This window comes from Leptodactylus fuscus, chromosome 3, assembly GCF_031893055.1.
Source record: "Leptodactylus fuscus isolate aLepFus1 chromosome 3, aLepFus1.hap2, whole genome shotgun sequence".
Lineage (NCBI taxonomy): Eukaryota > Metazoa > Chordata > Amphibia > Anura > Leptodactylidae > Leptodactylus > Leptodactylus fuscus.
In genome coordinates, this window is record NC_134267.1 from 245,060,243 (window position 1) to 245,073,770 (window position 13,528).

The window sequence follows — 13,528 nt, forward strand, 5'->3', positions numbered from 1 at the left end:
CTGCAGTCAGTATTCTGCTGTTACATCATGTCTTATACTCCAGTCACAGCCAGTTCTGCTACATCTCATATGTAGCAGGGTTCAGCACACAGTCAGCTCTGCTGCATCTGAGGGTGTAGCAGAGCACAGCGTGCGCTCAACGCTGCTACATCTGAGATTGGACCAGAATGGAGACTGTGGACCGATCTTAGATTTCGACTCCTCCAACAGAACCAGCATTGATTGGCCGAATGCTCTACTTCTGCATGGCATTCGGCCAATCAACACTGGTCAATGCATTCCTATGGGAAAAAGTCAGCTCGCACATATCGCAAGCTGACAGGGATCCCGACGAGATGGAGCCCCAAAGAACTGAGTGAGTGACATTCCCCCTAAATAAAGGTAATCCCTAGCTAACCCTGCCTGTACATCTGTCCCTGTCTCACAGTCACATATGACCCGGATATTAAATCCACTATTCGTATAAATCAGAGGTCAGCTGATTTTGGCCGCCAATTACTTTTTACGATTTTTTTCACTGCCTCCGTTGTTGTAGTTCCTGTCCCACCTCCCCTGCGGTTATTGGTGCAATAAACGCACCAGGGAAAGTGGGAGGGGAATCGAATTTTTACTGCGTTTGCCTCATGGTATTCGATTGTAATCAAACACCTCGAACGGCCTGATATTCGATGGAACGGCGTTCGCTCATCTCTAATTCACACCAACACAAAGAACGAGTTGCCTTCCATACAGATGTCAAACTACAGTGACCCCAGGAAAATCATTTACCATATGTACTCGAGTATAAGCCGAGTTTTTCAGCACACTTTAATTTTACACACTTTTGGGATACATGTGATATTTTGATTAGCTTTAATGTTTGCAGTTCTATCGAGTGTGTCGGGTCGTTCCGATTATGGCAGATTGATATCGGTTTTACTGCGTCAGCGTATTCTCACGCCTATGTCCTCTATGTGTGGGGTGAGTTGTAGTTTGTATTTGGGCCAGGATTTGGTAGGTTTGACCTTTCTATTTGCTTTTCATTGCTGTGTTTTGTGGAGAGGAGGTGACCCAGGTACGGTACATTGATTTGCACATTGCATTAGATGTGGATATTTTTTAGGGCGTCCCCTGTATGGGACAAGTAACACTGGTTTTTTTTTCGTAGTGCAGAATTTATTTTTATCACTGTCCTTTTTACTTTTACCCTTTTTTTTGTTTTTTACTTGTTCCCTGCCCCACAATCGAACCTGCGACCTCTTATGCAGAGCGCGTAGTATAGTATTAGGGGCTAATATTCTGTACGATGTGCTAGGACGCTGGAAAAAATGCAGAATGGGGTGGCATTGGTGAAAAACGACATTTACGCAACTTTCTTACAGGCTACGTTTTTACAGCATTCGCTGTGCAGTCAGAATGACCGGTCACTTGTATCTCAGGGGTCAGTACAATTCAGGGGATGCCAAATTTACATAGTTATTGGTATATTTTAACACCTTAAAAAAATCCAAAAGTTATATTTCCCTATATGGGTATGCACAAGGGTTTTTTTCCTTTATGCGGGGTCAGATGCCTTTTTTAGGGAATGTCGGATGCTTTGATCACTTTCTATTCAAGTTTTTATGGGAGACAAAAAACTTGGGGGTTGGCTCTTTTTGATTTTTTGCTACACGCTCACGGTATAGGACAATATTGTTACAAGGAGCTCGGACCTGGGATCTTTAGATTGCTGGTGCACTAGAGTTTGGTAGGTATAACTGTATGGCAGTCTGTTGAAGTTTTACTCCATAGCTATTGGGGGCTACCATAGACCTTCTTAGGGCTCCCCAATGTCGCAGTAGTAGAATGGCTCCCAGGATTTTGCCAGACGGAAGCCGTCCTGTACCAATAAAGCCTTGTGCTCCTGGTGGTGTAAAAATCTTCTTGTATCCTACAAATGACAATCTTTCCTCACATTCCCCGATAGTTCGGGGTTTTATTAGGTGGATTCCAAAGTGAAAGATCACTGGTTCACATCGAGGATCAGCCATGAAGAAGATTTCCCAAGAAAAGAGAAATAGCATCATCCAGCTCATCGATCGCGGTCTCTCGGCCAAGGAGATTGCCAAAATGCATCACGTGAGTGCCATGACGGTGGGAAGAATACGAAATGAAGTCCGTCCATCCATTCAAAAGCCCAGAGGTGGACGTCCAGGCAAAATATCGGAATCAACAAGTCAGCTCATCACCAGGTCTATCAGTTCTGGCACGATAAGCACAGCAGTGGAAGTGGCTCGTATGCTTCGTGATAGTGAGATCACAGACGTCCATGCAAGCACCGTGCGACGGGCGTTACACAAGTCTGGAATGATGGCCCGAAAAAAGGTGAGCCTCGACTTCTCAAAGGGGGGCAACAAATATGTAATATGGCAGGGCTAATAGGACACCAACAATAACATAACGTAGAGAGTGCACCCAATCATGTGACCCTCTCCCACAAAATATATAACATACTAAACAGCTATATTACACAGTACAGTGTGAAGTAAGTAAGGAACACGTCATCAATTCTAAGTAAATGTATTTGTAAAGGCGATAGTGACATGAAATTTTCCGCAGATGTCGGTAACAACCCATCCAATCCACACAGGCAAAGACATCAGAGCAGAGCTGTCCATAAATGGTGTAATGACTTGGGATAAAGTATTGACCTCGCTTACTAAAATGTATGGGATACTTGTACATAAGCCTTTGTTGGTGATAAAGCTATTGGGCTCTCTTGTATGGAGACACTATTGGCCGCATTATCAGGTGAGATGGTGGCCCTTCTTCTTCTGTGGGCTCCCTTTATGGACACTGAGCTTTAGTTCCTTCCGTAGATTATTTTCTCTTGGATTCTGCTCCGAGGATCGGCTCGGCCCTTCGAGAGCGTTATTTTCTTTCTTCCTTGGGTGTGTGTTTGGTATCATTGTCTTGCTGAAGTGTCCGCCCTCGTCTCGTCTTCATCATCTGAATAGTTGCAGTAGATTCTTATCCAGAATTTCTCGTTACATTTGTCCATTAATCTTTCCTTCAATTCCCTGAAGTTTGCCAGTGCCATCTGATGAAGAGCCAAGATGTTCCCCTCCACACTTCACTGTTGGTGTTATAGGTGCTCCTTGGCTCTTGAACAAATTTTCTGGTCATTGTTTTCACTCCTCTGTCTGAAATCTTGCATCGTTGTCGGTTTTTGGTGGGATGATGATCTTTCCACTTCCAGATTATGGTCCCAACAATGCTCACTGGAACATTCAGTAGTTTGGAGATTCTTCTGTATCCAAAGCTATCCGTATAAGGTTGTGAAGGTCTTGAGATAGCTCATTGGATTTACCCATCATGAGATGTTACTAATGAGACATTTTTTTGTAGGCCATCGGTTGAACCCGCTGATATTATTTGTCAGTCGATGTCAGGACCGCTTTCTAATTCCTGATCGATTTCAGCTATTGTCAGAACTTCCCAGGGCTCTCTGCTCCTCTCTTTCTTCATGTGGTCAACCCTTTTTTCCGGTGTAATTTCTCATTATTACACATAATTGATGGACATGTAGGGTTTGATGTCTTTGCCTGTGTGGATTGGATGGGTTGTTACCGACATCTCCGGAGAAATTCATGTCAATAGCACCTTCAGAAATATATTTACTTATCAAATTGGTGACGTGTTCAATACTTATTTCACCCGCAAAAGGGCAACAATGTTCTGACCTTGTGACTTTCAGGCTCCAGATCTGCTACAGCTTGGAACGTAAGACTACCGTCACGTAATGGACAATCATTTAGTCTATCTCACACATAAATGTGACTTGTAAAAATTGAGAGAATTATAAAACTGCATCATGTGAGTGCCAGGACAGTGGGAGGAATACGCAATGAAGTGTAAAGCCAAGAGGTGGACGTCCAAGTGAAATATCAAACTCAACAAGTCGGCTCATCACAAGGTGTCTTAGATTTGGTGGACACACACAGCAGTGGAGGAGGCTCTTATGCTTTGTAATAGTGAGATCACAGAGGTCCATGCAAGAACCTTGCGAGGCGCGTTACACAAGTCTGGAATGGTGGACCAAAAAAGATGAAGAAGCTTTGATTTCAATATAGTGATAGGAAGCATTTCCTCGAGTTTGCAAAAATAAAAAAATACAAAAAATGGAGAGCAGAAGATTGGAAATGAGGAATTTGGAGCAATGAGACGAAAGCCAATAGACTGGGCTCTGATGGGTGTAAATGGGTCTGGAAGAAACCAGGAAAAAGGGGCAAACGGAACGAGAGATTGAAGGAACTGTAAAGTTTGGTGGAGGAAGCCTGATGATACGGGGTTGTTTCATATCCAAAGGCATTAGATACTGGATAACAACCCGAAGCATACGTAGAGATTAGCGAAGAAATGGGCTGGATTGTCCCCACAGTCCTTAGACCTCAACCCAATCCAACACTTGTGGGCAGAGGTGAAGAAAAAGCCGTATTCATACTCAAGGGAGTTGACCAGTATGGACCAACACTGGGAACGTATAGAAGAGACCTGGGATCAGATTTTGGTCAAGACCTGCTTGAATCTGATTGAGAGCCCAGAAGGATTCAGGCAGTGGTGAAAGCCAAAGGTGGATTCCAAAATAAATATAAATGAAAATTTACATTTTTAGGAGCAAAACAGTAACAATGAGAAGAATCTGCAGAACTGATCACATGCTAAATAGTTACATGTCACATGTATGTATGAGAGAGCCGAGAGGATTATGTATGACATGATGGGAGCCTCACGTTCCGAGCTGTAGTGGATGGAGAGATCTGGAGCCTGAAAGTCATAAGATCAGAGCATTGTTACCCTATTACTGGTCAGTGTATATCAGATATCTGAACCCAAGTGAATGTTGTTTCTTCCCTGTTTAGGGTGAAGATCTGATGAATATTAAGGCTGAGGTTAAAGAAGAAGCAGAAGAGGAGACGGATTCCTGGACTGATCAGCAGTGTAAGGAGCGGAGACTTTCTCCTCTAGATACTACTACTCCCATCATCTCATCATCACATGGCAATCTATCCCATCACTGTGTGTTTCCTACAGATGGATCCAGTAGGAGAAATCCCCCCGAGAGAAGTCCCCTGTGTCCTCTGTATTCCCAGGACTGCCCGGAGGAGAATGTTCCAGACAGTCAGCAGGTAGATGGCGCTGCTGAGTCCTGGGGCACATCTATATAGGGGGTGGAGCTCGCCAAAATCTGACCATAAAGTGACTGAATTTAAGTGAAATTTACATTTTTGGCCATTTAGGGTGAAAATTTGATGGATATTAAGGTTGAGGTTAAAGAAGAAGCAGAAGAGGAGACGGATTCCTGGACTGATCAGCAGTGTAAGGAGAGTCTGAGGGTCATCTAGATACTACTATTCCCATCATCTCATCATCACATGCCTTCATTCCATCACTGTGTGTTTCCTACAGATGGACTCATTGATGGAAATCCCCCCGAGAGATGTCCCCTGAGTCCTCTGTATTCCCAGGACTGCTCGGAGGAGAATGTCCCAGACAGTCAGCAGGTAGATGGTGGTAAAGTCTCATCAAAACCTGATCATAAAGTGACCCAACTGATGTGAATTTTACATTATTTCTTCCCTGTTTAGGGTGAAGATCTGATGGACATTAAGGTTGAGGTTAAAGAAGAAGCAGAAGAGGAGACGGATTCCTGGACTGATCAGCAGTGTAAGGAGCGGAGACTTTCTCCTCTAGATACTACTACTCCCATCATCTCCTCATCACATGGCAATCTATCCCATCACTGTGTGTTTCCTACAGATGGAGCCATTGCCAGAAATCAGGGAGAAGATGTGACTGATATTAAAGCGGAGGCTGAAGAAGAGAGGATGAGGGGCCATCACCTGTGTAAGAGGGAAGTGGAGGAGGAGATTCCAGGAGGTGTTACCACAGGTACGGAGTCATGAATGGAGCAGGAGAAGTCCCAGGTTTCTTCAGGTCGGTTCCCCCTTTGAGATTCAGGAGAGAACAATTCTGGAGCATCGATTAGATAGAGGCAGAGAAATCAAGGGGGGAAGGGGGGGAGTGGAGAAATTCTGCTGAACTGTATTGGGACTGTCCACTGTTTTACATACTCTGGACAAGTCACCCTTTGAGTGCCATAACTGATATTGTTAAGAATTTTTTTTTTTTTCAATACAGTCAGACCTGCCAGTGCTGCTCCTCTGCTGTTCATGCTGTCAAGATGGGGACAAGTGTCCATTACTAAGAAATAACATGGCTGCAATGAAACAAAGAGGGGAAAAATGTGAAGGGTCTGAATCTTACATGTAAGATTTTGTTGTCCGCTTGAAAAATCGGACATCTTTGCAAACGAACATTTAAGGACACTACATGGTGTCCCATTTAAAACAATGGAAACTGTGAACGGACACAGCTAGTGTCCGATGCTAAAATCTTCCGTGGATATTAGCATCGGATGCTAACTTTCAGACACTGACGCTAGTGTGAGCGCCCCCTAAGTGTTTCCAGTCTAATAGAAATGTTATCACTACTTTATTTTGTATATTGAAAAAAAACAAACCTCTAAATCCCTTTTTACTCCTACAGAAAATCCCAGTGCGATCTCTGAGGGAAACGTCATGTTATCAGTAAGTGATAAAGGAGAAGATGAAGATATGATGGCGCGCTCCTCAGGAGAAAACCTCATTACCCCTCATGTACATCCAGGACGTCACAGTACAGATCCATCATATAATCCCCCCAATCATGAGGAACTTTTTGACCATGTACAAATTGTGACCTCAAGTACCAGCCAGAAAGAGGGGGAAAATTTTCAGTGTGGGGAATGTGGAAAAGAGTTTATGAAGAGATGCAGTTTTTCTAGACACAAAAAAATTCACACGGGAGAGAAGCCATTTGCATGTTCAAGATGTCGTAAACGTTTTATGCATAAGTCAGAGCTGGTTATACATGAGAGATATCACACAGGAGAGAAGCCATATTCATGTTCTGAATGTGGGAAATGTTTTACAAATAGAACTGATCTTGGTATACATCAGAGAATTCACACAGGAGAGAAGCCATATTCATGTTCAGAATGTGGAAAATGCTTTACTCAGAAATCAACTCTTGTTTCACATAAGCGAATTCACACAGGAGAGAAGCCATATTCATGTTCAGAATGTGGGAAAAGTTTTAGGGATAAAGGATCTCTTGTAAGACATGAGACAATTCATAGAAGAGCAAATCGATGTTTAGAATGTGGAAAAGGTTTTAAAGATATATCAAGTCTTGTTAAACATGAGAGAATTCACACAGGGGAGAAACCATATACATGTTTGGAATGTGGAAAGTGTTTTTCACATAAATGTTATCTTATTATTCATGAGAGAAGTCACACAGGTGAGAAGCCATATTCATGTTCTGAGTGTGGGAATCGTTTCACAAAGAAATCAAGTCTTGTTAAACATGAGAAAATTCACACAGGAGAGAAGCCATATCCATGTTCTGAATGTGGGAAATCTTTTAGTATTAAAGGCAGTCTTCTAAAACATCAAAGAATTCACACAGGAGAGAAACCCTATTCATGTTCGGAATGTGGGAGATATTTTAAAGATAAATCAAGTTTTGTTAAACATGAGCGAATTCACACAGGGCAAAAGCCATATTCATGCTCAGAATGTGGGAAAGGTTTCATAACCAAAGCCACACTTACTGATCATCAAAGATGTCACACAGGAGAGAAGCCATATTCATGTTCAGAATGTGGGAAACGTTATATACATAAATCAGAACTTTTTATACATGAGAGAACTCACACAGGAGAGAAGCCATATTCATGTTCAGAATGTGGAAAATGTTTTACAGATAAAGCAACTCTTGTTAGACATGAGAGAAGCCACACAGGAGAGAAGCCATATCCATGCCCAGAATGTGGGAAACGTTTTATTACGAAAGGTCAGCTTTTTGTACATCAGAAAACTCATACAGGAGAGAAGATATATTCATGTTCAGAATGTGGGAAGCAGTTTGTCACCAAAGACCAACTCATTGTACATCAGAGAATTCACACCGGAGAGAAGCCATATTCATGTTTGGAATGTGGGAAACATTTTAGGAAAAAAGGCCAACTTGTTGTACATGAGAGAATTCACACCGGAGAGAAGCCGTATTCATGTTCAGAATGTGGAAAACATTTTAGGACTAAAGACCAACTTGTTGTTCATCAGCGAATTCACACAGGAGAAAAGCCATAGAAGAAATCTTATTCCTTTTAGGCTCTTTAGTTTGCACCTGAGCCCCTTCTAGGTCTATAATAAAGGATAGTGAGACTAAGTTACTATAATGTGGTTTCAAACTGTGCAAAATAAAATAAATAAAGTTACCAAAAACTGCTTTGTTAATAAACTAAATCACAGAACTATCAGAACAAACCAGCTGAAGTGACACTAAGATATAATAATGGAGCAATAGTCGACGCAACACTTTACCCTCTGAGTCAGAGGAGAAAACATCCACTAAGCCATTATCAAAGCATGGAAGAAATTCTATCCTCCTCACAGAAGAGATCTAGGATTACACACAATCCATCACTATGACAATATACAACTAGACCCGGTAAAGATGACAAAAAGAATACAGGGGCCCCTGATCTAGTCTTGGTAATCGGACCAGGCATTCCTCTTTATCTCTTACATATATAGAAATGAGTTCCTGTCTGTCTGTTCTTTATGCGCCACCCAACAACTGGACCGGGTCTCAGCTCTCTAGAACGTACCGTTACTGAGATACAGTATTCCCAAAAAATGACCTGCATTAGTCAATGCAAATCTGCAAGTCATTCACTCATATTCCAACTACCGTACACATGGTCACTGCACATGCACAATCCAACACTGATATCCAAACTGAGGTACACGCATCAGAGGATTAGATACACAACTCAGCAGACAGTTTGACACATTAGAACATTAGATACACAGCTCAACACACACCATCACACATCAGGGGATTAGATACACAGCTCAGCACACAGTATCACACATCAGAGGATTACAAACAGAGCTCAGCACACACTATCACAGAGGATTAGATACAAAGCTCAGCACACACACTATCACATATCAGAGGATTAGCTACACAGCTCAGCACACTATCACACATCAGAGGATTAGCTACACAGCTCAGCACACACTATCACACATCAGAGGATTAGATACACAGATAAGCACAAACTATCACACATCAGAGGATTAGATACACAGCTCAGAACACACTATCACACATCAGAGGATTAGATACACAGCTCAGCACACACTATCACACATCAGAGCTTTACTCTAGGTTTCCATAACAACTCAGCCATTTTTCTTAACTTCTGTAGGTCACTTTTAAGGGAGCAGGGCGCTGTGGATAAGACTGTTACACGAGGTCAAGGAGTGATTGAGCGTCAGGTTGATGGTGGGATGGAACAGTTGGAATTGGTCATGGAAGGTTTTCAGCTGTTGTTCAGACCCAGTCCAAATGATTAGGATATCGTCAATAAATCGGTAGTAGGCCCGAGGCCTGGTGGTGCAGGTGGATAGGAAGTCACTCTCAAGCTTGGCCATGTAGAGATTAGTGTACTGTGGCGCCATTTTGCTCCCCATTGCGGTGCCAGTCTGCTGTAGATAGATACAGTCACCAAAAGAAAAGTAATTGTGAATGCGGATGAATTTTGTGAGTTTCACCACCGATTCACCGTTCATACCTCGCTTTTCCATGAATACATGGCAGGTGTTTACACCGTCCTGGTGTGGGATGTTGGAGTACAAAGATTCTACATCCATGGTGGCCAGGATGGTTCCATCTGGGAGAGGACCTATGATTGATAGTTTATTCCATAGGTCTGTGGTGTCCTGAAGGTAGCTGGCTGTATCCTTTACTAAGGGTTTAAGAGTCCCCTCCCCCCATCCAGAAATCTGTCTGGTGAGGGTGCCAACACATACTGGCCACCGACAAGATAAAGATCCCCAATTCTAACAAGGACAACTTGTTTACTTGTATGTACCAATGACCATCCCCCTCCCATCTGACATTCTATTCCTAGGGGTCTCTTTGTACATAAATCTGCAGCCTTCAGAAATTGTTTTTATACTCTACCTGAGGAAGAGGCCGAGAGCCCCGAAAGCTTCTAATCTGTCACCAGTATTAGCCATTAAAGAAGGGATCAACTTCTGAAGACTCTCATGTAGGGTTGAGCGATCGGGAAAGATCGGATCCGATCGGCGATTGAGCAAATTTTGCGATCGGGATCGGCTGGAAAATGATCAGAAGGCAGATTTTAAAATCGATCCTGAAATCTCAAGATCGGCTCAACCGTCCTCTCAGGTTTTCTGTTTTTTTATATTCCAATCTAATGATCGCAGTGATCTCACCCCTGCCCCTAAATCTCAGGTAACAAGAAAGCCAAACAAGATATCGCCCGTCCAAAAACGCCTGAACTAGAAACAGAGAACGAGATTTCCCGAATGGTGAGCGCTGAAAGGAAAAGATCTGAATGACCAACTCCACAGATTTTTGCAGGTTTTCGTACTAAACAAATTTGAATAAAAGGCGAAGAAAACATCAAACGTGCCCCTAAAATATTGATTGTTATTAAAAATGACATCTGGTCCCGCCAAGAGGAGCCTCACCCCCCCCCCCCCCACATACCGGGATAAAGTACAAGGTTATTACATGATGCGACTGTGAAGTGTAATGTGTCCCCCAAAAAGTAAGCAGTGGGGTGTGCCAGGACTCTCCCCAACCGCTCCCTCTGGACTCAGCCCTTCAAGCCAAGTGGTGGGGCGGCACATCCAGGGGAGGGGCAGCCATGGGGCACATCCAGGGGAGGGGCAGCCATGGGGCACATCCAGGGGTAGGGGGGCTATGAGGCACATGCAGGGGTGGGGAGGCCCTGGGGCACATCCGGTAGTGGGGCAGCCCTGGGGCACATCCGAGTGTGGGGTGGCCATGGGGCACATCCAGGGGTGGCAGGGCCCTGGGGCACATCTGGAGGTAGGACGGCTATGAGGCACCTCCAGGGGTGGGGCGACCATGGGGCACATCTGGGGGTGGGAAGGCCAAGGGGAACATCCAGGGGTGGGGAGGCCATGGGGCACATCTGAGGGTAGGACGGCTATGGGGCACTTCCAGGGGTGGGGCGGCCCTGGGGCACATTTGGTGGTGGGACGGCTATGGGGCACTTCCAGGAGTGGGCGGCCATGGGGAACATCCGAGGGTGGGGCGACCATGTGGCAAATCCAGGGGTGGGGCGGCCATGGGGCACATCCAGGGGTAGGACGGCTATGGGGCACATCCAGAGGTGGGGGGCCCAGGGGCGCATCTGGGGGTGGGGTGGCCATGGGGCACATCCAGGGGTAGGACAGCTATGGGGCACATCCAGAGGTGGGGTGCCCTGGAGCACATCCGGGGGTGGAGCAGCCATGGGGCACATCCGGGGGTGGGGCAGCCATGGGGCACATCCAGGGGTGGGGCGGCCATGGGGCACATCTGGGGGGTAGGGTGGCCCTGGGGCACATCCGAGGGTGGGGCGGGCATGGGGCACATCCGAGGGTGGGGCGGCCATGGGGCACATCACTGAGGCTTTTCACATGTCCTTATCAGCAGGACATTGTGTTTTTGTGTCACTTAACCCCTTAGGTGTCACGTTTGTGTCTATGACCAGACCAGAATCCGGACTGCAGACTGCACCGCTAAGGGAACAGGGGTCGGTGACTATCCCTGACACTACGGTGGCTAGCTAGGCCCTGCCTGCGGGTGGTGGTGGCTGTACACAAGCTAGCCTTGGCCCCGACAGCTCCTGGCTCTCTAACACGAAGGCCGACAGATAGGGCGAGAGCTACAAGAGAGCGCGGGACTGGGGATACTAAGGGGGTCACCCCTACAGAGACCAAGGTGCAGCTGCAGACAACACAGGATGGGATGTGCTGGACAACAGACACACAACACAACACAATACACAACAAGAGAATGGGGAGAGGGACAGGGGAGAGGAAAGGGTTACACAGGACTGGGGCAAAACTAACTGGAACCCAAACCTCACAAATACCCAGATAGTGCCAGGACTGAGGACAGGGGAGAGGAGGAGTGTGAGGGGGAAACCAGACTCACACACAAGGCCACGCTCACACACGAGGCGACGCTCACACACGAGGCCACGGTCACACACGAGGCGACGCTCACACACGAGGCCACGGTCACACACAGGGCCGGCTCCAGGTTTTTATGGGCCCTTGGGTGACAGAGCCTCAGTGGGCCCCCTTGTAAAGGAGGCGGGGGAGTCGAGACACTGTGCGTTGCAGATGAAGCGAGTGACGTCATGCAGGAGTGTGGCGTCAGCAACGCCATACCTCCCAATTTTTAAAGAATAGAAGGAGGGCACCCACTTATGTTGACTCTGCCCATTCTCATTAATTTATCATGTGCTCCCACACAGTATAATCCTCCTACAGTCACCCGTAAATTATATGCCCCCCCTCCATCTCTCCCCCAGTTTCATATACACCCTTCCTCTGCCCCCAGTTTCATGTCCCCCGTCTCTGCCCCAGTGTCATGCCGTTCCCCCCTCCTCCATCTCTGTCCCCAGTTTCATGCCGTTCTCTCCCCACCCCCTTCATCTTCCCCAGTGCCATGCCATTCTCCCCCCTCCCCCAGTTTCATGGGCCCCCTTCATTATGTTTCACCTTAATAATTAATACAAAACAAACACTTACACTCACCTTCCATCGCTCCCCCGACGCTCCTCTCTCCGCTCTCACTCCATTCACATAAGCGATTAAAGCAGGAGCTGTGTGTGAGATCAGCTCCTGCTTTAAAGCTGTGGCCCTACTTGCGTCTGTATCCGCGATGTGATGACGTCATCGCGCCTACACACGCACGCCGGGCCACAGCTTTAAAGTAGGAGCTGATCTCACACACAGCTCCTGCTTTAATCGCTTATGTATTTAATTCACCTCATCGGCGTCCGTCGGACGCCGATGAGCTGATATCGGGACGGGCAAGTGCTGGGGCGGGCAAGTGCTGGGGGGCCCCAGAGGCTCTGTGGGCCCCGGCACTTGCCCGACTATGCCGTGCGCTGACGCCGACCCTGCTCACACACAAGGAGACAACACTCACACATGAGGCCACGCTCACACACGAGGACACACTCACACCACTGCCTAGTCACCTGTAATACTACCAAACACTCCTCCTCCCAAGGCCACCATGAAAACCGGCAACTATTGTAGCCAGCCCTCCTCTTAATACAGGCCCCAGAAGTGTCCGATAGGATGATGGTAACGACCAACACCTGAGGCTCAACCCAAAGAACCTCAAGTATATTCTGAAGGCCGAAACTCCATCCACCAACAGATGGCCCAACGGCCAGGAGACCCCGGAGCGGCGGCTCAGACACACACAGCAAGAGATACAAGTATACAGGTATATAAGGTGTGGCTGAGGTGTCTCCGCTATGTCAGGGCTTAGTCTTTGGGTGATGGTTACGTTTGGGGGACACTCTGTATAAGGATTTCCTTTTATTTTC

General features: G+C 46.2%; 3 protein-coding genes across 3 annotated transcripts in view; 2 read left to right on the plus strand and 1 right to left on the minus strand.

The window, feature by feature from the left end:
- The window catches only part of LOC142198393 (uncharacterized), a 600,588-nt gene that overhangs the window by 175,263 nt on the left and 411,797 nt on the right, over positions 1-13,528 (minus strand). The window lies entirely within an intron of this gene.
- LOC142198391 (uncharacterized) overlaps positions 1-13,528 on the plus strand; it is a 617,468-nt gene that overhangs the window by 60,114 nt on the left and 543,826 nt on the right. The window contains exons 6-8 of the mRNA XM_075269418.1: positions 5,428-5,522; positions 5,607-5,685; positions 5,779-5,910. Of these exons, the coding sequence (XP_075125519.1) occupies positions 5,428-5,522; positions 5,607-5,685; positions 5,779-5,910 (306 nt within the window). The remainder of the gene's footprint in view (positions 1-5,427; positions 5,523-5,606; positions 5,686-5,778; positions 5,911-13,528) is intronic.
- On the plus strand, positions 6,571-8,313 carry LOC142198415 (uncharacterized). Its single transcript, XM_075269447.1, has one exon. It carries the CDS (start codon positions 6,600-6,602, stop codon positions 8,214-8,216), a length of 1,617 nt encoding a protein of 538 aa, XP_075125548.1. The 5' UTR covers positions 6,571-6,599; the 3' UTR covers positions 8,217-8,313.